The 23,496-nt window shown below is 43.4% G+C and overlaps 2 protein-coding genes and 1 long non-coding RNA gene across 4 annotated transcripts in view; 2 read left to right on the forward strand and 1 right to left on the reverse strand.

The window, feature by feature from the left end:
* Positions 1 to 9,365, forward strand: part of bves (blood vessel epicardial substance) — a 57,314-nt gene extending 47,949 nt beyond the window's left edge. For both annotated transcript variants that reach the window (XM_061715370.1, XM_061715362.1), the window contains 4 exons: positions 2,550 to 2,658; positions 2,896 to 3,063; positions 3,177 to 3,318; positions 7,645 to 9,365. In XM_061715370.1, coding sequence (XP_061571354.1) covers positions 2,550 to 2,658; positions 2,896 to 3,063; positions 3,177 to 3,318; positions 7,645 to 7,763 — 538 coding nt within the window. In that variant the 3' untranslated portion in view covers positions 7,764 to 9,365. The remainder of the gene's footprint in view (positions 1 to 2,549; positions 2,659 to 2,895; positions 3,064 to 3,176; positions 3,319 to 7,644) is intronic.
* Positions 9,366 to 13,357: 3,992 nt separating this feature from the next.
* Positions 13,358 to 15,012, reverse strand: LOC133440824 (uncharacterized). The gene is made up of 3 exons (XR_009782366.1): positions 14,980 to 15,012; positions 14,766 to 14,829; positions 13,358 to 13,390 (listed from the first exon to the last, which is right to left on the reverse strand). It is a non-coding gene; the product is annotated as an uncharacterized LOC133440824 (long non-coding RNA).
* A 1,179-nt stretch (positions 15,013 to 16,191) lies between these two features.
* The window catches only part of dis3l (DIS3 like exosome 3'-5' exoribonuclease), a 53,042-nt gene continuing 45,737 nt past the window's right edge, over positions 16,192 to 23,496 (forward strand). The window contains exons 1-4 of the mRNA XM_061715381.1: positions 16,192 to 16,450; positions 18,384 to 18,534; positions 19,862 to 19,990; positions 21,522 to 21,657. Of these exons, the coding sequence (XP_061571365.1) occupies positions 16,321 to 16,450; positions 18,384 to 18,534; positions 19,862 to 19,990; positions 21,522 to 21,657 (546 nt within the window). The 5' untranslated portion in view covers positions 16,192 to 16,320. The remainder of the gene's footprint in view (positions 16,451 to 18,383; positions 18,535 to 19,861; positions 19,991 to 21,521; positions 21,658 to 23,496) is intronic.

Consider the following 23,496-nt stretch of genomic DNA (forward strand, 5'->3'; position numbering starts at 1 on the left):
ACGGTCTCGGGACTGAACGGACGGGTCAGAGGGACGGTCTCGGGACTGAACGGACGAGTCTGAGGGAATCCGAGGGGCCGGCTTTGGGGGACTAAGGATCCGAGGGGCCGGCTTCAGGGGTCTAAGGATACGAGGGGCCGGCTTCGGGGGACTAAGGATACGAGGGGCCGGCTTCGGGGGACTAAGGATCCGAGGGACCGGCTTCAGGGGGACTAAGGATACGAGGGGCCGGCTTCGGGGGACTAAGGATACAAGGGGCCGGCTTCAGGGGGACTAAGGATACGAGAGGCCGGCTTCAGGGGGACTAAGGATACGAAGGGCCGGCTTCGGGGGACTAAGGATACGAGAGGCCGGCTTCCGGGGGAGTAAGTATACGAGGGGCCGGCTTCGGGGGACTAAGGATACGAGGGGCCGGCTTCAGAGGGACTAAGGATATGAGGGGCCGGCTTCGGGGGACTATAGCAAAAGTTCTTGAAAGGCTGGTGAATGACCAGGTCAAGGACTACCTGAGCTTGAACAATATTTTATCTCCTTTTCAGTCAGATTTTAGGAAGCAGCATAGTACAGCAACTGCTGCCATTAAGTTGATAAATTATATTGTGGAAGCCATGGATGCCAAGAAATACTCCGCTGCCCTTTTTATTGATCTTTCAAAGGAATTTGATACAGTCGATCAGAGTATTTTATGTCAGCCACTGTCTACCATTGGAATGTCAGACTATGCTGTTAGCTGGTTCTCTAACTACCTTTCCGGCCGCAAGCAGTGTGTGCAGTCCGATGGTCTTAGGGGGTTCCTAAACACTATAAATGGTGTCCCGCAAGGTTCCGCCTTAGGACCCACTTTTTTCATTATTTATTTAAATGGGGTAGGGACATCTTTATGCTTTATGCTGCTCTTTTGTTGCGCATTGTCGCCCAGGTGTTCAAAGGTCTGCAGTCTGCCTTTGACACCATTCAGGCATGACTGTATCATCTCAGGCTAGTTCTAAATGCAAGTAAAACTAAGTCTATATTCTTTTCAAATAAGAAGAAGGTGCCTGCTGTTTTACCCTGTATTATGTCTGCTCAGGGTATCCATATCGAGTTTGTGGCCACTTATAAATACCTTGGCATAACATTGGACGATAGCCTTTCTTTAAGATGCCATATTGAACAATTACTGGAGAAACTTCAATTAAAGCTGGGGTTTTTCTTTAGAAATAGAGCCTGTTGGATGCTAGATATCACAGATCTTTGAGATACATAACTGGTTGTAAACCCCTTACACATCACTGCAAATCGTACTCTCTCACTGACTGGTCTTCACTTCCCATGCGGAGAACCACCCACTGGTATTTATTTGTCTATAAATCCATCATTGGACTACTCCCCTCCTATCTGTCCACTAGGAATGGGCGATATTTTACCGTTCACGATTTACCGTCAAAAAAAATCCTCACGATAAGAATTTGTCATCTCGTGGTAAAAATGATAAAAGGAAGGAAGGAAGGGGAAAAAAATTAAGGAAGAAAGGAGGAAGGAAGGGAGAAAAGAGGAAGGGAAGAACAAAGGAGAGAGCAGGAGGAAGGAAGGGAAGGAAGGAAATGAGCCAGAAAGAAAGAAAGAAAGATAGATAAATTCCCGTTGATGACGTTTTTGTGTAACAAACATGGCGGATCTGAGAGCGAGATAGATTTATAGTTGAAAAGGTGTAGTTGAATTTTTTTTATCGTTATCAGGATAAATGCCGGAAATTATCGTGATACATTTTTTAGTCCATACCGCCCATCCCTACTGTCCACATACTTGACACAGAAACAGTCCTATCATAGTCTCCAGTCCCTGGATTACATCTCTTTTGCCATCCTCTCAGTCCGTACTGAACTTGGCAAAAAGGCGTTCTCCTATGCTGCGCCTGGAACCTGGAGCAGGCTCCAACAGAAGCTGAAGATGTCCAGTTTCATTTCACTAGGGGACTTCAAATTACTTGTAGGAAGGCTGGTGAGACAGTCAGTGGGGGTCTGCACGTGTACTGTATTTAACTAGTTCCTTTTTTACTTAATTTTATAATTATTATTGTTTATCTTATGTTTGTGTTTTGTTTTCGTCTCTTGTACCTTCAGTTAGTCTATAACTTTGTGTTTTGCTGCTGCCTACCTAAAACAGGTCTCTGTTGTAAATGAGACCCTGGGTATCATTGAGATTTTACCTGTATAAATAAATGTTAATAAATAAATGAAAAATATGATGACCATCCAGTTTTGGCTTTCTCTCTCATGCACAGTTTTCTCTTGATTTTGGCATCTGATATGTTGTTTATAGTCTATTAGGAATAAAATATGTGTTCATGAGATTTGCAAATCATTGCATTCTGTTTTCATAGCATCCATACTTTTTTTTTAGCATTGGGATTCTATTTATCTGCAGGTCATTAGAGAGGATTTTACATAAAGTTTCACAATTAAACTCAAATTGCTGCCCTGTTTTTAAAACAAGAGATTTTAGATGTACTTTTTACAAATCTTTTTCCAAAGAGGTATCTGAATTTTGGATTTAAACCTGTCTTATAGGATGAAGGTTTCATATAGAGGTCATTTCCTCCACAACATCTATGCCAACTCATTCATTGACTCTCCAGAGTTCAGATCCACTGAAATGCACAGAGGAGAGAAGTTCCAGGTAAAAAGCAACAACAACAATAATGATAATGGATTGTATGTATGTATGTATGTATGTATGTATGTATGTATGTATGTATGTATGTATGTATGTATGTATGTATGTATGTATGTATGTATGTATGTATGTATGTATGTATGTATGTATGTATGTATGTATGTATGTATGTATGTATACATATACGTATATCCGTATGTACTGTATATACTGTATAATGTATGTGTGTTTACCTGGTAGGTGACGATCATGGCAGAGGAAAACTGTAAGTTCCTGTGTTGGTCTCGGGAGAGGCTTACTTACTTCCTGGAATCAGACACTTTCCTCAATGAGCTGTTCAGGTACATTATTGGAAAAGACATCACCAACAAACTGTACTCTCTAAATGATCCAACTCTCAGTGACGAGGTAGGTCTTTCTTTGTCTGTATTGATGTTTCAACAAAATGTAACATTCACAGTACTGGTTACTTACTGTTCTGATGGTAATGATAGTGAGGATATTGTTGGTATGTGTGCTAGGCTGTAAAAAAGATGGACCGTCATGCCAGCTTGCACTCTCAGTTGTCTATGATGCAAATGAGGAACAGCATGGCGAGCACGAGTGATACAGACGACATTCTTAACCAGATCCTACGCGGAGGATCTGCTGGATCATCGCTCCGTAAGTGTAATAATAATAATAATTAAAGCTGCAAGCAGCGATGAACGGGTCCTCGCACTCATGGCCACCGCCCTCCATAAGCTTATCAGAAATGACACCACCCACGACTTTCTATGTCAAACCATTCAAAAGTTATGGCAGAAAATAGGGACAACCAATCAGAAGAAGGGGCAGGGCTAATTCAGGCCAAATAAGGTCAAGGACTCAATACAGAGTCCAATGACACCACCCACAACTCTCTATGTCAGTGCTTCTCAAAGTGTGGGGCGCGCCCCACTGGCGGGGAACGGAGACATGTCAGGTGGGGCACGACAAACGGGAGGACATTTTCAATTTCATGCCTATTTTACTATAAATGCTATTGACAATAAAGAGTCAATAGCATTTAAATAAAGATAATTCACTAAACAAAACACACACACAAACATAGCAATAATTAATAGCTAAACCGTATTTTCGCGACCATTCGGCACGCCGTGTGGAAACCCTCAGTTTTGTGTGTCATTACTGGATTTAAAACACACATGGCGCTTGAACAAAAATGCGCCGCCTACACACACGGAGCGCAGCCTTACAACCACACACACACACACACACACACACACACACACACACACACACACACACACACACACACACACACAAGCATACAAGTGTGGTATTTAAAAATAGAGCGGGAGCAAAACTTAGTTTGATTGTGCTTTATTTAAGTTATTACATTAATCAAACCTATCGAAATCTCCATCCTCCGTTTATGCATTCATCCGAGCCTGATCAATGACACCGGGAGAACTGATCAGCTGCGACGGGCAGAGCCCGCAGCTCTCTGGCCGCGCTGATAGCCGAGTCATTTTCCTGCCGTGCGGCCCCTCGGAAATGATGCAGGCTTTTGCAAAAGCCGGAACAGTCCAACCCAGCAACAATCCTTCAACAGTAAACGACGGAGCCTCCCGGAGGAACCACCGCCCGGTCTTCGGGCAGAGACGGGCCCGAAGACCGGAGGAATCCTCCGGTCTTCGGGCTGCCGCCGGGAGCAGCGCGGAGCAGCGTCTCCTTCTCGGTAGTCGCTCCGTCCGCTCCAGGCACCCCGCCACGGAGCCTACGGCATAGGCTCTGCGTCGTTGTAACGCGGAACCATAAATCAGCCTTTACAATAATACTATGGGCGCATTGCGTCATTGGGCGTGCGGTACATTTAAAAATAAAAAAAGACGTTTATATCCGCCTAAAAGTCCTAAAAATACGGTAAAAAGCATTAGAAAAATGTACCCTGGAACTAAAGTGCAAAAACAACGATTGACGTTGGACTGTTAATTGCAGCGGGACAATATTTGCAGCATCGGACAGAAAGCTTTAAACATCATTCTTCCCTTTGCCACTTCATATCTCTGCGAGAAGCTTTTCAGCTGTTGCTTCTCTAAAAACTAAGTACAGATCCCAGCTCAACATTGAGCATGATTTGAGAGTGGCAGTTTCCAGCCTGCAACCCCGTTTTGAAAGGATGTTCAGTGCATAACAGGCACACTGCAGCCACTAGTAATGCAGGGAAAGTTCACTTGTTTATGTTTTTGCAAATTAAGTTATGATAGCACAACTGCACTTTTATTTTCTCTTTTTGAACTTTGTGTTATTTGTTGTTTTTGGTTTTGATTCAGTATCAAATATGACTGATATACTTGGTGCTAGTAATTTCAATACATTTAAAATAATTTGAAGTAATTCGTAAAGATTTTTGTTGGGGCGACGGGGGCAAGTGGGGCTTGAAAATCCCCACTTGTTCAAAGTGGGGAATGACGAAAAAAGTTTGAGAACCACTGCTCTATGTCAAACCATTGAAAAGTTATAGCAGAAAATAAGGAAAACCAATCAGAAGAAGGGGCGGGGCTAAGTTTCACCAACTATGGTCAAGGACTCAATACCGAGTCCGATGACACCACCCACGACTCTTTATGTCAAACCCTTCAAAAGTTATGGCAGAAAATAGGGAGTATCAAATATTGTAAGTATTCTAGGTATTCTCAAATTTTCGCCAGGCCTGGCTTGCATGCAAAATTTGGTGACTTTTGGGGAACTGTCAAATATGGACCAATCAGATGAAGGGGGGGCGCGCGTTTTGGCGTCTAGCGTCGCCACGGTAACACTTTTGAAAGAGAAAAGTAATGCGCGTAGTCACAGGATGGAGACGCATATTTTGATGTATAACACACCTGGGTGCACGTTACGGTTCGGGCCGTATTAACTGCCGAAGGAATGGCATAAATTGCTCCAAAATTACGCGATTATTTCAGAATGTTCAAGATGGCCGACTTCCTGTCCGTATTGTGGGGCTTGAGGCACAAAGTTTTTTCTGTCTGAACCAATCAGATGAAGGGGGGGCGTGCTTTTTGGCGTCTAGCGTTGCCACGGTAACGCTTTTGACTGAGAAAAGTAATGCGCATCGTCGCAGGATGGAGAAAAGGATGGCAAAAAGGCCCTCATTTCTTCGGAAAAATAAAGAAAGAAGAAAAATTCCTACATATACAATAGGGCCTTCGCACTGTAAGTGCTCGGGCCCTAATAAAATAATTGCAAAGCTGCTGTGAAATATGGTGTAATAGATGTACTGTAATTATTTTCTGTATAAAAATTGAATTTAAAAAGAGGCGTTTGTCTCAAAGTCAGGGTTGTTTTATTTTACCCGGCCCCTCTGCTCCCCTCTGCTAACTAACCAGCAAATAGAAATAAAATAACCAGCATATGCGCATCGGACTCGGTATTGAGTACTTGACCTTCATAGGCCTGAATTAGTCCCGCCCCTTCTACTGATTGGTCAATATTTGATACTCCCTATTTTCTGCTATAACTTTTGAATGGTTTGACATAGAGAGGCGTGGGTGGTGTCATCTGACTCGATTTTGACTCCTTCACATTAATTGGTGCAAATTAGCCCCGCCCCTTCTTCTCATTGGTTGATATGTGATAGTTCCTATTTTCTGCCATAACTTTTGAATGGTTTGATATAGAGAGTCGTGGGTGGTGTCATCCGCTAAATATCCAGGCCTGAAGAATCTACATGCAAATCATACATACATTTGCGCTGCCATTGCTGGTCTAATATGAACAAGAAGCCGCGAGTCGCTGTTTCGCTAATTTCCGCCTCCTCAGACGTCTGACGGCTCCGCCCCCAACCAATCGGTGGTGGAGGGTGATGACGTCAGATACAGCCCGACTCCCCCTTCTGTAAAAAAAAGTTCTCATGTCAACAACACATGTGAGTCTGTTCCAAGTCGTAGTTTGTGCCTCCACCTAGTGGCTACAACTGCAGTTTATGTGCATTGACGCAAATGCGTGAATCTGGTATCCCGCAAGTAAAAGTACAATTTGAAAACAATACCATCTGTATTACCTCCCCACCTTGTACTGCAACTGTGGCCACCAAGGTCTTTTTCTCTACCTGGTCCACCTTCTGTTGTGCATGAGGCTCATCTCATTTACATCTGATAAACTTGTTCAAACAATAAAGTAAACTATTCAAAAGTCCATCCTTACATGATTATGTCTAATGTTAACTGTAGTCAGCTGTGTTACTCACAGTCCTTGATGTGAAAGGCATGGGTTGAGTATTTTCAACCACTTTCCCTCTGACTCGTTTTCATTGCCCTGAATATGTCACCTAGTTCATTGCTGTGATTGGTCATAGTGCTAACCAACTTTGTGGAATGGCAGTTTGATAAGAAATCCTTGGTGCTGCCCTTTGGACCGGGAGGCCCTATGTGTCCTTTTCAAACCCTAACATCTTTTTGGGGGTAAAGGAATAGATGAATTCCACGGCAAATCAAGGATAAGATGCTTACTTAGCAAAGTATTTTCAAGTTGCGAGATGGGTTGTGCCCATAAAGAATTTGCCAAATCTTCTCTCCCAATTTCAGTTTCTCTGCTATTTACTCTTGTTTGATGTTGTTTATTGGATTGAATGATTAAAGCCTAAAGAAATAAGTCATATTGGCAATTTAACAAATTATTCATTTTACAAATGGAAGCATGTGGAAGAGCCATACACAGTCACAACAGTTTGGTACCTCCTCCTCATGCTGGTCACCAGCTTTGTCACACACTGCTGTGGGATGACATCCCATTTTTCAACCAGCATTTGTTGCAACCCAGCCAAACATTTGTGTATGGCTCTTGTGTTGGTCACTTTGGTATGAAGAGCTGCTCAAAGCATACATTGTTAAATTAAGAAATCAAGACTCTTTTCTTCTTTTCTTTTTGTTTTACCTGAATACATGAGCAGCCTTGATTCTGAAATGTATTTTTTTATTGTTTGTAATCTATATGTTATTTCAGAAAAATCACCAGGGACCAAGCTATCCGCTAAAATGAAGCCGATAGAAGAAGGCATGGAGGATGATGTCTTTGAAGAAACTTTGTCACATTTGCCCAATACGTCCACTGAGGAGGTGTAGCCTGCAAGTGAAGAATCATGGTCATCACGGATGAAAACTGGTTAAGATGTTGTTGGAGAGATAAAGAGATCTTTACACCTAATTATAGTCTTTATATTCACTTGAGATCAAGTCAAGTTTCTTTTGCTTTGTCAAATGTCTCTACTTTTTTGGGTCACCATTCTATGACTTCAACAATTATTATGGGAATGCCAAGTAGTGGCAGGACCATATTGCAATCGTCCAGAATGGCCCAAAGGGCAATGTTGCTAGCATTTTGCTCACAAGCTAAAGTCGCAAAAGTCCCACTGCGCACCAGCGGGTGTACAGCATGACCCCGCTCTGATGTGGGGAAAAAATCCCCAAAAAATAAAACACGCCCGAAAAAACGAGGAAAAACATGAAAATGAAGGCGATATATTAATATACAGAAAAGGTTTCCCTTTTCTTATTCTTCTTATTCCGCATGCTTTTTTCGTCCGTTAATGCGGCCCGAACACACGTGCACCCATGCATGGCATACATCGTTGGATGCGTCTCCATCGTGCCTCGATGGGCGTTTTCTCAGTCAAAAGTGTTACCGTGGCAACGCTAGATGCCAAAAAGCAAATAAAAGGCGAAAATTCGGACGCTTATTGCTTGGCCAAACTTTATCGTAGAGACAAATTTACAAACACTCGGCCTGATTGGCACTAAAGTACCGTGCAACCTCATCATGCTAATTATTATGGTTTTTGCAATATTTAACTTTCAATTTTAAAAAAGATTCCATTTTATTTTGGACGCTTGTTGCTAGGCAACGGTTTGTCGTACAGACATCATTACAACATTCACAAACCCGGGACGCGTTGTACTACAACATATTTTAGTCTCATCATGTTAGCTATTACGCTTTTTGAGATATATAACTATTCTAATTTTCAAGCTAACGGAAACGGACGCTTGTTGCTGGGCAACACGATATCGCAGAGACATCGTTAAAAGACTCGAGACAATGTGGACTACAACATACTGAGGTTTCATTAGGCTGTTGTTTACAACTTTTGAGATATTGAAGCCAAATTTTCCCATTCTATCCTATGGGGCTTGTTACCATGGCAAGGGGAGAATATGAATAAATCATCTGTTAATGCTCCCCGGACCTCAATGTGCATTCAGGCCTTGGTTTGGTTTATTGGCCATTATTAATAACCCCAAACATGGCCAGAACCACCTCCAACACAACCAGAACAACCTTAAACACAACCACTACAGCCCCAAACAAAAGCAGCGAGAGGGGACGAATGGGCAGTAGGGCATGCCCATATCTCTATTACTATTATTCGACATGTTCTAAATATATATTATTAATAGATTATGTTAATACCACAACTTTAACCACATAATTATTTGCAAGTTTTATACTATATGTACTAGGATGTGGTTCTTTCTTTTTTCATTACTCTTTAACCAGAAGCCAGCACTGTTTGTGTGTTCAGTTCATTTTTTTAGTACAGTGTCTGCTAGAACGCCTAATAAAGTTTTACAATTTCATTAGGCCTTCAACACGCACACACACACACACACATACTTTTAATGTTGTCATATCACTGCTGTTGCACATTAAATGTCTCCCCCCCAAAATCTCATTGTATTCTTAATTCATACTTAAAAAGTTAGATCATTGTCTACATGATTAACACAACATGGTAAGTTCTCCACGGCAGGGAAGTCTACATGTTGTGTCTTAAATATGTGTCTGAAAATAATTCAAAAATGATGTCATGAAAAGTTTTAAGACATATTGTTTCAAAATGTATACAGAAAGCAAACATGAAAAACAACAGTGAAGCTTGACCAGGTAAGTATTTAGTACTCAATCTGTTAAAAGTACTAACAACAATTAATCTTTTTTCAATGATACCATCCAAACCCCCTTCTTCTTGGTTTAAGTCATTGTGTCAAAATTCTTATGGAAGAATAAAACACCACATATTAGCTTAAAGACATTACAAAAATCCAAAGAATGTGGAGGCTTAGACTTAACTAATGTCCAGTATTATTTCTTAGTTAATAAATTGCAGTATATCTTAAAATGGTGTAAAAATCATTGTCTTAATTCTTTTTATTTTACCTGAAATCCAGACTTCCGTTTCAATGATGGAAAATGGGAACTTCGTTCAAGTTATGACCATGATACGCAGCGCAGTCAATAAGGATCCTTATGACAATAATATGTGCAGATTTCATTAAGATTGGATGAACGAAACAGGAATTACACCACATAATGTGATGAAAAATGTATAACTGACCAAAAGGTGGCGCTATGGAGTTCATCCAAGATTGTCATATCCACTTGTTCAGAATGGAAGCCTGATTAAATGTACAGATTTTGGGTCAAATTGGACACATATGTGCAAGTTACAACAACTTTTATGTTCATGGCGAGAAACCGAAATTTCACTCGCTCTCACGGCGACGCCCTTTGATAAAAAGTTACAGTTTTCTCCGTCAGTCATCGTCAATGTCTTACCTACTGTGTGACCAGCTTTGAGATCCATCCGCTCATCTCGCTTGGAGCACAGATGCATACTAGAAGACATGACAATTCCTGGTGCCAACAGGTGGCACTACAACCGATCCTGAATAATCCACCATAGATGTCTTCAGGCTCAGTCTACAATCGTGCACATACGTTTTTGACGACATCAAATAATGTATTGCTGAGTTACAGCCAATTATTGTTTCATGGCGAGCCTTAAAAATGACCTCAAACTTTGCCGGATCATTACGGTCAAGCCCTCTAGTAAAAACTTAAAAGCTTCGCAATTTAACATCGGCCATGTGTCTAGATTGTACTGAGCCAATCCGATAAAATCTCTAGGAGGAGTTTGTTAAAGTACGAGGCCTGGAAATTACCAGAATTCATGAAAAATTACATTTTCTGTTCACAATGCTGGACTTCCTGTGTAACTTAGTGCATGGGTCCAAGATACTTTTTTGTAGGGGTTTGTCTGATACAATAGACACATAAATGTCATTGCTGTAAGTCAATGCATATTTTGGGGCTCGTTGAAAAATTTGGTGAGTTTTCGAGCATGTTAAGGACTCCAAAAAGGCAATTCATTTATCGGAAGAATAATAATAATAATTAAAGCTGCAAGTAGCGATGAACTGGCCATCGCGTGTGCAATTTGCACCAATTAGGGTCAAGGACTCAAAACTAAGTCTGATGACACCACCCACGACCCTTTATGTCAAACCATTCCAAACTTATGGCAGAAAATAGGAACTATGAAATATCAACCAATCAGAAGAAGGGGCGGGGCTTATTTGCACCAATTTTGTTCAAGGACTCAAAACCATGTCCGATGACATCACCCACGAGTCTTTATGTCAAACCATTCAAAAGTTATGGCTGAAAATAGGAACTATAAAATATCGACCAATCAGAAGAAGGGGCGGGGCTAATTTGCACCAATGAAGGTCAAGTACTCAAAACTGAGTTCGATGACACCACCAACAACTCTCTATGTCAAACCATTCAAACGTTATAACAGAAAATAGGGACAACCAATCAGAAGAAGGGGCGGGGCTAATTCAGGCCAATGAAGGTCAAGGACTCAATACAGAGTCCGATGAAACCACCCATGACTCTTTATATCAAACCATTCAAAAGTTATAGCAGAAAATAGGGACAACCAATCAGAAGAATGGGCGCAGCTAATTTTGGCCAATGAAGGTCAAGGACTCAATACAGAGTCCGATGACACCACCCACATGTCTTTATCACAACCCATTCAAAAGTTATGGCAGAGAAAGGTTTTCAAGGGGGCGCTGTTGAGCCCTTAGGCCACGCCCATTAATGCAAACCATGAAATATAAATTTATCACCAGGCCTGGCTTGCGTGCAAAATTGACTGTGGCAGGGTGGAGGAGGTGCAGCCACTCAGGCTGACGGGACACAGGTGTGGCCCGTCAGCCTCTCCACCCTGCCAGCCTTATAAGAGGAGAAGCTGCTGCTGAGACTGTTGGTCAGACTGAAGCTGGAGCTGCTGATCGTAAGGTGCTTGGGCACGTGTGTGTGTGCGCGCTTTGGTGAATGAAGGATTCTACACAGAAACTCCGTATCCTCCTCTATCCTGTCGGTCGGGCCCCCGTAGCACTCGCCCTGCTACAGTGACTTTTGTCAAATATGGACCAATCAGATGAAGGGGGGGGAGTGCGCTTTTTGGCGTCTAGCGTAGCCACGGTACCGCTTTTGAAAGAGAAAAGTAATGCGCGTTGTCGCAGAGAACGAGACGAACATTTTGATGTATAACACACCTGGGTGCACATTACGGTTCGGCTCTGAAGCCGCTGAACAAATGGCATAAATTTCGCCAAAATGACGACGATTAATTAAAAATGTTCAAAATGGCCGACTTCCTGTTCGGTTTCGGCCATGGTGCCAAGAGACTTTTCTTTATGTTGCTTAAAACCTTTCTGCTTAGTAAAGCCTATAGTTAGTGTTTAGTAAACCTCTAGCTGGTGTTGGTAAATCTCTAGTTAGTGTAAACTCTAGTGTGTTAGAGTCAGTAGTCATAGTTGCAGCTATAGAACAAGACTATAATAGTTAGTCTCAAACATAGCTTTGCGGTAGATATGCTGCTATAGCCCTATGCTGCAGGGGGGCACCGACGCTGATCCGCTGGGCGGTGCCTCTCACTCTTCTTCTCTTCTCCTTTTCTCTTCCTCTCTTCTCCATCTCCATTTGTATTTATCATAAATATCTCATAGCTATCGTTTTTGTCCATTGTTCCTGTAGTTTCTTGTGTCGGCCCCGCTTTTTCCTCTTTTGTGCATGTTTGCAGGCCGGAGGTTAGGGAGCTGCGTGCTGGCCTGCGGTCCCCCCCCCCATCCCCGGTCATCCTGCTGCTGTATCCACCTGCCTGCCATTCGGCCCGAATGGCGCCTATTGGTCAATCAGAGCGGTTGATAAAACAGAGTGGCGACACTTCCATATACTCCGTTGTAAACCGCACTTCCGGGTTATGGAGCCTCTATAGTTCCACAAGTGGCGTTGATTGCGTTGAATCCCGTTGATTTCAGTGGCCGCACGTCGAGAAACTCCTGAGGAAAGGCAATGAAATACTAGGGGTGTAACAATATATCGTGCCACGAAATTTCGCGATACAAAAACGCCACGAAACGTGTCGTGGAGGTGACAAAGTGTATCGCGATATTGGGTTATTAATATTAATCTATTGTGTTGACTAGTAACGCGCATCCGACCACGCGTGGCGACCGCGCCTCGACCCGCGGACCAAAATCCTACTACGATCAGAAGAAAGTAGTACCTTTTTGCGGTCCCGATCACGGGACTCTAGGGGGGTTTTGAGCTCTGAACACTCCGCCCAATCTAAAACAGACTAATCACTACAGATAAACTGACTAGTGTCATTATAGTCCCTGATTTACATCAGAATATAAAGAATATATTTATAAAATAATGAACCCTTGTAACACAGCGTGTGCTACGGGGGTCACAGAGACAGCGGACACCGGGATCGTTGCAGGACTTTTATTTGCTTTGCACGTGCACAACACTCCAGAGGCTTCGTCAGCCGAGCTGCTCGTCCCCTCTGCTCTGCTTACGTCCTTCTCCCGTCTCCAGAGCCGACACCCTACTGAAATACACAGAGAGTGATTAGACACACCTGTGTACCGTCAGCTGTTCCAGCCGCGTCACCTGTGCGCCACTCCCCCGCACTCCCTCTCTCCCCTGCAGACCACGCCCCAATCCTGCACCCTGCCACAACCCTGAATTACCAAAATAACCTTCTTAACAAAAATAAATCTCCTCTTACACTTATAAGATGAGCATGAATCAATCTTTTTCATGATGTAAAATTGTATGTAATTATTTACTTTTATTTATTTATTTAATTTTAGTTGTTAAATTTCTGGAAAAGAAAAAAGTCAAATCATACATGAGAGAAACTATTCAGTTTGTGGCAAAATATTTTTATTGTATGAAACTGAAGATGCATAATGCAAACCTGACATTTACTTATAGTTAAGTTTGTGGAAAATGGTTGGCCTGGCTTTCTCTTTAAAACTTAAACGGTTATAAAGCATTACAAACTGTAACAATAGGGCAAATGCACAGCATTTTTTTTATATTTTGTGTCTTTCAAATAAAAGACAATTTTTTCCAGTCATATGTTCCTCATGCAAGGTTGTTAAAAAAATATTGCTATAATATCGTATCGTATCGTTATCGTGACCTCAATATCGTGTATCGTACCGTATCGTGAGATTAGTGTATCGTTACACCCCTATGAAATACCGATCAATTTTAAGTCATTACGTGTAGTTATTATATCGGAGGCGCTTTTCATGTTAGATATGATTTTTTTTACATTTTTTAATTCATACATTTAATAGGCCAAACCATTGCACAGTGGTTTAAACATGGCGGCAGTAGATCAGAGGTTACCACTGAATTAAATATATTGTTATTGTTGCTGATTTAAAATAAATATTACGTGTTTATATGGGATGTTGAGTTTAATTATTTTAAAGGTAATCCTGAAAGAGCCTTGTGAAGTTTCTGCTGTCAATAGACTCCACAAGTGGGGTAGCTATAAATTACATGAGCAGCAAAATAGTTTTGTGGCTGTTCCTTTCCTTAGTTGGGTATGCGAGTCATTTTTTCTTCTTGCAGGGTTTGCTGTTCCTAAAGCTGTGCCGTCTCCACCTCCAGCAATGGGAACAAAGTGGCCGCCCTTTGCTGAGTCACTTTTTGATTTAAAAGCATATGTCATCATCTGACAGACAGACACTTGCTCTTATTGTCAGATTCATCATTTAAATACATCAGACTGTATTTGTGTACATGATTCTTCCCCAGCAGACTGCAGCATAAAACACACTGACCACAGACTGATAAACATGTGCAGCATCGTACTTACAGATAAATAGATCTGGATCATAAAATATTTCACTGAAAACCATCATTAATCATTGTCCAGTGTAAGGGAGTATTAATAAATCGCTTACATTAATCTCATGTAGCTACACAAGAGATGCATTGCACCAGATTACAGTTCAGTTGCTAATGTATCTGCAATCCAAAAATAACACAGAAAAGCTTGTCAAATTACGCTTTTAGTTGTCATCCAGCCATTCAATACACGTAACTGGCATTGATGTATTCACAGTGATTCATTATCAGCTGTAAATGTACCTGTGAACGGTTTATTTTAATATTTACCGTTCAAGAGCGAGCTCACTGCTGTCTGTCCCATAGACTAACATGACAGCAGCTTTGTTTTGGAACTTGCGGGGCTTCCATGACCCACGTGACCGCTCTGACGGCGCCTATTGGTCAATCTGCTTGAATGTCAGTGATTGGACAGTCCTCACCATATATATATATATCATGTTATGTTATGTTATGTTATGTTATATATAATGAGCATCACAGCTCATTGAATTAGGACCCCTGTAATATGACATGTATTGAATCAAAATATTGCTGCCAATACACAGCACATACAGTCTGACACTATTGAGTTCCCTCAGTGCAAGGGGAACATCCCTGAGTTTTCTCTGACTTTCTTGACCAAATCCCATATCCAGCAAATAAAGCAATAATTAATGTTTTGCTTAAAGGTATAGTTTGTCACACACTCCTCAGCAGAAATGTTTCTACAAAACGGCAAGATATAAATCTACACTTTTTACACAGAATGGAGAAAACACAATAGGGTTCGAAATATCTAGCTAATAGAGGTTATAGTAGGCTACGTGAAAAGGAGTTCTTTGTATCTGCACTCGATTGCTGTTCCTCCGGAAGACCTGGATGTCTGGCACAGTAAAATTGAAATTGAATTGCAAGAACTGAATTTGAATTGTGAGAACTGAATGTAGATTCAGTTTTTCAATGCAATGATTCAAATTAAACAATACAAATTCAAATTATGTGATTCAGATTCAGTTTTTGAATGCAATTATTCAAGTTGAGCAATTCAAATTCAAATATAAATTATTCAAATTCAGTTTCTAGTGGCACATATCTCTGCCCATATGGGAACTAAGGGTGATAAGGTGTGGGAGACACAGAGAGGGGTCATAGAGAAACACTGGCTTGTTTTACAGGATATAGTGAGTATATAGCGGTTTATTTGTTTTATTTTATTTATTTATTTATTTATTTATTTATTTATTTATTTATTTTTGGCAGTTTTTTTTGTTTAGAGTTTTTTCTCTTTTCATTATTATTATTATTATTATTATTATTATTATTATTATTATTATTATTATTATTATTATTATTATTATTATTATTATTATTATTATTATTATATTAGATCATTTAATGTAAAGCAACTAGACAACTAGATCCTGTCCTACATACTCCGGTTCAGTAGGTGGCGGTATGCACCTTACAGGTGGTATTGCAATCCACCAAAGAACACAAAGAAGAAGAAGAAGAAGTCTGTTTACGGCGGAAGTTGTGAGGTTAAAGCAGCCGAGCCCGCGGTTAATATTATAGATCCATGGGTTAACTGCACGCAGGTGAACTCCAGGCAGGTGAACTAACGGCTCCAGGATGATTAAGACGGAGAAGGTGGTGCACCTGAGGAGCGGCCGGGGCCGCAGGGTCCGGGTGGTGCGGGAACATTACCTGCGGGAGCGGGTCCCGTGCTTCAGCGCGCTGTGCCAGGCGGACTGCAACAACGGTAGTTACACACACACCGGGACACACCTGCACACACCTGGACACACCTGCAAGTAGCTGAGGAGGATTTATTTACGAGCAAACATTATTTACCGCCCGAACCAAACTGGGTTGTATGTGTCTTTGTCGCGACGGTTATAGTCCATGTTTCAGACCAGATATCAGCACCACTCTAGGTGACCAAACTTACTTATGATTTTTGAACAGATCCATGTCTATAGATGATATTCTGGTATGATAACCTTCCTGAGTGGCAGCTGGATCATAGTTATCAGCTCATGGAGGCCCTTCAGGTTAATTGATGATTCTAAATTGGGTGTGTTATACATTTCCTGGATCCTTATGGTCCTGTGAGTATTCCAGTTTTTGTATTTTATTTATTTTTTGTATTTTGTGTCTCTAATAGGGTTGTCCCGATCAGGATATTTTTAGCTCCCGATCCGATCCCGATCACTTGAGTTTGAGTATCTGCCGATCCCGATTTTTCCCGATCCGATCACTTTTTTTGGCTCCCGATACATTTCCGATACTTTTTCCCGATCAGATACATTTTGACAATGAATTTAAAAAAAAAAAGAAAAGAAAAAAAGAGGACTAAAACTCAAATTATCCCAAGTTTCTTTTCTTGTCCATTGGAGAACAACATGGACATATATTTCAACAAAGCTTATCAGCTCTGGTGCCACAAAATGTAAAAACATGAAATTGTAAACTAAAACCAAAAAGTGCAGAATAGTGCAATAACAAAAATAAATACATTTAACTTCAAAACAGGTAGTTGAATGACATCCAGTCAAACTCACAAACACAAGAAAATTAAAATACTTGGCTTAACTTTAGTGCAACATTCTGAATGGCATGAAATGAATAGCAGCAGCTTAATGCAACATGAACATATATAACATTTCACAATTCAAACATGTAAACCATTTTAGTTTCGCTTACTTCGTCACTTCCGCCCGCTGGCCGGAAGTGACGCCGCCCGCCGGCCAGATGTGACGTTAAATGCACCGATATACAAAACGATTTAATATATATTAAAAACATTAATAACTAGGTATGTCCCGATACTTTTTTGGCCTATACCAATGTTTTGAAAATGCCTTGATCGGGCAGGCGATCGATCGACAACACTAGTCTCTAATGTTGTTTATAAAACTAAGCTGGTTCTTTATCTCATTGTTATGTCCTTTATGTCGTGTATTTGCATGATAAAGACCAGTTTGTGACATTAGTGGCTGTTATAGTTTCATAGGAGCCTAATGATGCTCTTCTAGTTTAAGGCTCACAATGACCGGTAACAACAATATAGTATATTATACATTTCCTGAATCCTTATGGTCCTGTGAGTATTCCAGTTTTTGTATTTTGTGTCTCTGTTGTTCCTAGTTTACACAGGGATAAAAGATAGTATATCATTTAGGCAAAAATTGTGTAAAAATGTGTGTTGTTTATAGTTTAAAGAGCTGCTGTGGCTTAAAAGGTCTCCTTTAAAAAAATACCAAAGACAATATAGCGAAACATTGACAGATATCCTGTACATGAGTCTAAACCAGGATATTCACCAGCATCTAAAATTTAATTTTCTGAAGGGGGTGGGTAACTCCATGAGCTGATAACTCTGATCCAGCTGCCACTCAGGAAGGTTATCATACCAAAATATCATCTATAGACGTGGATCTTTTCAAAAATCATAAGTAAGTTTGGTCACCTTGAGTGGTGCTGACAAGTGAAATTTTGGGCTCTGGCCCCTGGACTATTACGGCAGGGCGGAGACTCCGCCCCCGCCAGGTCTGGATCTGGACCCTAGTGGTCTGTAGAGGACCTGCAGGTCTGGATCTGGACCCTAGTGGTCCGTAGAGGACCTGCAGGTCTGGATCTGGACCCTAGTGGAGCTGCAGGTCTGTGTGAGTGACCCTTGACCCCCCCAACAGACGGTCCGGTTCTACCCGGAGACCTTACCCACTACGTGGTTCCGGATGCCGAGGTGGTGGTGAACTTCCTGGAGATCCTGGAGCTCAGGGAGCTGCAGGGCATCGTGTTCACGCAGACCGCCGTCCAGGCCCTGCAGAGCCGGGGACGCAGGTAAGAGACGCCGGGACGCTAGCACCACGGTAGCACCGTGAGCACCACGATAGCAGCAGGCTAGCACCACGATAGCAGCAGGCTAGCACCACGATAGCAGGAGGCTAGCACCACGATAGCTGCAGGCTAGCACCACGATAGCTGCAGGCTAGCACCACGATAGCTGCAGGCTATTCAATTTCCATTCAATTCAATTTTATTTATATAGCATCTAATACAACAAAAGTTGCCAGCAGGCCAGCACGCCAGCACGCAACACCTGAAGCTCCGGCCTGCAAACATGCACAAAAGAGAAAAAAGGGGGCCGGCACAAGAAACTATGGGAACGATGGACAAAAATGATAGCTATGAGATACTTATAATAAATAAAAATGGAAAAGGAGAAGAGAGGAAGGGAAGAGGAGAAGAGAAGAAGGGTGAGAGGCACCGCCCAGCGGATCATGTCGGTGCCCCCCTGCAGCATAGGCTTATAGCAGCATATCTACCACGAAGCTATATTTGAGACTAACTATTATAGTCTTGTTCTATAGCTGCAACTATGACTACTGACTAGAGTCACACTAGAGTTTAGATTATACTTCCCAATGGCTGCATGTATAAACTGAACAAGATTGGCCCTAGCACTGAACCCTGCGGAACACCATAACAGACCTTCGACTGTTTTGATAGTAGCAGCTAGCACCGTGATAGCAGCAGCTAGCACCGTGATTGCAACAGATTAGCACCACGATAGTACCGAGTTAGCAACACGATAGCAGCAGGCTAGCACCATGATAGCAGCAACTAGCACTGTGATAGTAGCAGCTAGCACCGTGATAGCAACAGCTAGCATCGTGATAGCAACAGCTAGCACAGTGATAGCAACAGATTAGTACCACGATAGTACCGAGCTAGCAACACGATAGCAGCAGGCTAGCACCACGATAGCAGCAGCTAGCACCGTGATAGTAGCAGCTAGCACCGTGATAGCAACAGCTAGCACCGTGATAGCAACAGCTAGCACCGTGATAGCAGCAGCTAGCACCGTGATAGCAGCAGCTAGCACCGTGATAGCAGCAGCTAGCACCGTGATAGCAACAGATTAGCACCACGATAGCAGCAGGCTAGCACCACGATAGCAGCAACTAGCACCGTGATAGCAGCAGCTACTACCTTAGTAGTAGAGTAGTAGAGAGTAGAGTGTTTTTAGTTCTGTTTATTTTCTCAGTTCAGCTGAAACTTGCAGCAGCAGGTTTTCAGTAACCCCCACTGTGGGAGGAGGTTCCTCCCGGGGGGTCCAGACCTGAGAGGTTCCTCTGTTTCCCGGCGGTCACCTGTGTCTCTGCAGGTGCTACAACCGACTCCGGAGCCTCGTCAAAGACCCCCGACACGACTGCGTGCTGTTTGCTAACGAGTTCCAGGAGTTCTGCTTCTGTCCGCGGGAGGAAGGCGAGCGGCAGGAGCGCTGGCAGACCAGGTGAGCAGCAGGAACGCTAGCAGACCAGGTGAGCAGCAGGAACGCTAGCAGACCAGGTGAGCAGCAGGAGCGCTAGCAGACCAGGTGAGCAGCAGGAGCGCTAGCAGACCAGGTGAGCAGCAGGAGCGCTAGCAGACCAGGTGAGCAGCAGGAGCGCTAGCAGACCAGGTGAGCAGCAGGAGCGCTAGCAGACCAGGTGAGCAGCAGGAGCGCTAGCAGACCAGGTGAGCAGCAGGAGCGCTAGCAGACCAGGTGAGCAGCAGGAACGCTAGCAGACCAGGTGAGCGGCATGAACGCTAGCAGACCAGGTGAGCGGCATGAACGCTAGCAGACCAGGTGAGCGGCAGGAAGGCTAGCAGACCAGGTGAGCGGTAGGAACGCTAGCAGAACAGGTGAGCGGTAGGAAGGCTAGCAGACCAGGTGAGCGGCAGGAATGCTAGCAGACCAGGTGAGCGGCAGGAAGGCTAGCAGACCAGGTGAGCGGTAGGAACGCTAGCAGAACAGGTGAGCGGTAGGAAGGCTAGCAGACCAGGTGAGCGGCAGGAATGCTAGCAGACCAGGTGAGCAGCAGGAACGCTAGCAGACCAGGTGAGCAGCAGGAACGCTAGCAGACCAGGTGAGCGGTAGGAAGGCTAGCAGACCAGGTGAGCGGTAGGAAGGCTAGCAGACCAGGTGAGCGGCAGGAACGCTAGCAGAACAGGTGAGCGGTAGGAACGCTAGCAGAACAGGTGAGCGGTAGGAACGCTAGCAGACCAGGTGAGCGGTAGGAACGCTAGCAGACCAGGTGAGCGGTAGGAAAGCTAGCAGACCAGGGGCCTTATGTACAAAGAGTGTGTGGATTTCAACGTGAATCCGTGCGTGGAATTCTTGCGTACGCAAAAAAAAATTCAGATGTACAAAACTGTGCGTACGCCCAAATCCATGCAGGTTCTTTTGAACCTCACAATCAGTGTGGATTTGAGCGCACATGCGGGAGCACAACACTCCGCCCTGTCTCCTCCCTCAAATACATATGTTTGAATATGATAAAGATAATTATTCATTAAAACCCACTCATCTTAACAAGAAATTTGCAAAAACAAGTAAAACAAATTAAAAAAACATTGGCTGTGAGCTGGAGACAGTCCTGTCAGAAGTTGAGGGCAAGTTGGGGCATTTCTTCCGATTTAAACTGCATTGCATTATGGGTAATGCTGTTCTTTGCTTTGTGTTGCGTTCCGTGAAGAGTTGTGGTTTTATTATGATCGTAAGGGTTTGTGAATGTTTATGGCAGCGTTAATGCATCATTACACTCTGCTTTTCTTGTTTGTAATTTAAGAACCGACACCAGAACTTAAGTTGGTGGATGAAAAACGGCTCCTCGTTCTGCTTTATTGTCACGTGTATTATATACTGACGGATTAAGACCAATGTACACGTGTATTGAGTCCTACATATTGTGGATGTCCGCGATCACCTCTCTCATAAGTATGTGTGTGTGTTTACTTCAAAAGTTATAGCATTTACTGGGGTGTATTTAATGTGTGTGTAGGAGTGTGTACTCGGCTGCGGTGTGGTACTACAACCACCTGGCAGGTGTGATGAACGTGGTGATGATCACGGAGGACCAGGAGGCCGTGGCTCAGTACAGCAGCCTGAACTCGGGGGTGTTCGTCGTCACCGTGCAGGTAGGAGCCAAAATAACCCTAACCAGCCTCAACTAGTTAAATTAGCTTAAACCAACCTACACCAGCCCAAACTAACCTAAACTAGTCTAAATCATCCCAAACCAGCGTAAACCAGCCTGAACCCGGTGGTGTACGTCATCACCGTGCAGGAAGGAGCCTAAATGGCCCTAACCCAAACCATCCCAAACCAGTCTAAACTAGTAAAACTAGCCTGAACTAACCTAAAATAGTCTAAATCATCCCAAACCAACTTAAACTAGTTAAACTAGCCTAACCCTAACCAGCCTAAACCAGTTTATACCAACCTAAACTAACCCAAACCAGCCTAAACCAACCTAACCCAGCCTGAACTAGTTAAACCAGCCTGAACTCAGGGGATTACGTCGTCACCGTGCATGTAGGAACCTAAATCACCCTAACACTAACCAGCCTCAACTAGTTAAACTAGCCTAAACCAACCCAAACCAGCCCAAACTAGTTACAATAGCTCTAACCAGCCGGAACTCGGGGGTTTACGTCATCACCGTGCAGGTAGGAACCTAAATAACCCTAACCAGCCTAAACTAGTTAAACTAACCTAAACCAGCCAGAACCAGCTTATACCCACCTACACCAACTTATACCAACCTAACCCAGCCTGAACTTGGGGGTGTAGGTCGTCACCGTGCAGGTAGGAGCCTAACTAACCCTAACCAGCCTAAACTAACCCTAACCAGCCCAAACTAACCTAAACCAGTTTAACCAGGCTTATACCAACCTAACCCAGCCTGAACTCTGGGGTGTAGGTTGTCACCGTGTAGGTAGGAGCCTAAACTAACCCTAACCAGCCTAAACTAACCCTAACCAGCCTAAACTAACCTAAACCAGTTTAACCAGGCTTATACCAACCTAACCCAGCCTGAACTCTGGGGTGTAGGTCGTCACTGTGCAGGTAGGAGCCTAAACTAACCCTAACCAGCCTAAACTAACCCTAACCAGCCTAAACTAACCTAAACCAGTTTAACCAGGCTTATACTAACCTAACCCAGCCTGAACTCGGCGGTGTAGGTCGTCACCGTGCAGGTAGGAGCCTAAACTAACCCTAACCAGCCTAAACTAACCCTAACCAGCCTAAACTAACCCTAACCAGCCTAAACTAACCTAAACCAGTTTAACCAGGCTTATACCAACCTAACCCAGCCTGAACTCGGGGGTGTAGGTCGTCACCGTGCAGGTTGGAGCCTAACTAACCCTAACCAGCCTAAACTAACCCTAACCAGCCTAAACTATTCAATTCAATTTTATTTATATAGCGTCTAATACAACAGATGTTGTCTCTAGACGCTTTCCAGAGATCCAGAACATGAACATGAACATAAACATAAACATAAACCCCTGAGCAATTATTATATAAACAATGGCAGGTAAAAACTCCCATAGTGGGAGAAAAGCCTTAAGCCAAACAGTGGCAAGGAAGAACTCCCCTTTAGGAGGGAAGAAACCTGGAGCAGAACCAGGCTCATAAGGGGGGGACCCTCCTGCCGAAGGCCCGACTGTGGGAGTCAGGGACGTCAACAGCACACAGCAGGCAGGTGGAAGCAGCAGCAGGATGACCAGAGGTGGGGGGGGGCGTCAGCAGCACACAACAGTCATGTGGAAGCAGCAGCGGGATGACCAGGGGGGGGGGGGGCGGGCGTCAGCAGCACACAACAGTCATGTGGAGCAGCAGCGGGATGACCAGAGGAGGGGGGGAGGGTGGGGGGTGGTGCAGGCAGGCGGAAGCAGCAACAGCAGACATCCACGTAGGCAGGTGGAAGAAGCAATGGGATGACCAGAGGGGGGGAGGGCCGGGAACACAGG

This window comes from Cololabis saira, chromosome 3 (genome assembly GCF_033807715.1).
Source record: "Cololabis saira isolate AMF1-May2022 chromosome 3, fColSai1.1, whole genome shotgun sequence".
Lineage (NCBI taxonomy): Eukaryota > Metazoa > Chordata > Actinopteri > Beloniformes > Belonidae > Cololabis > Cololabis saira.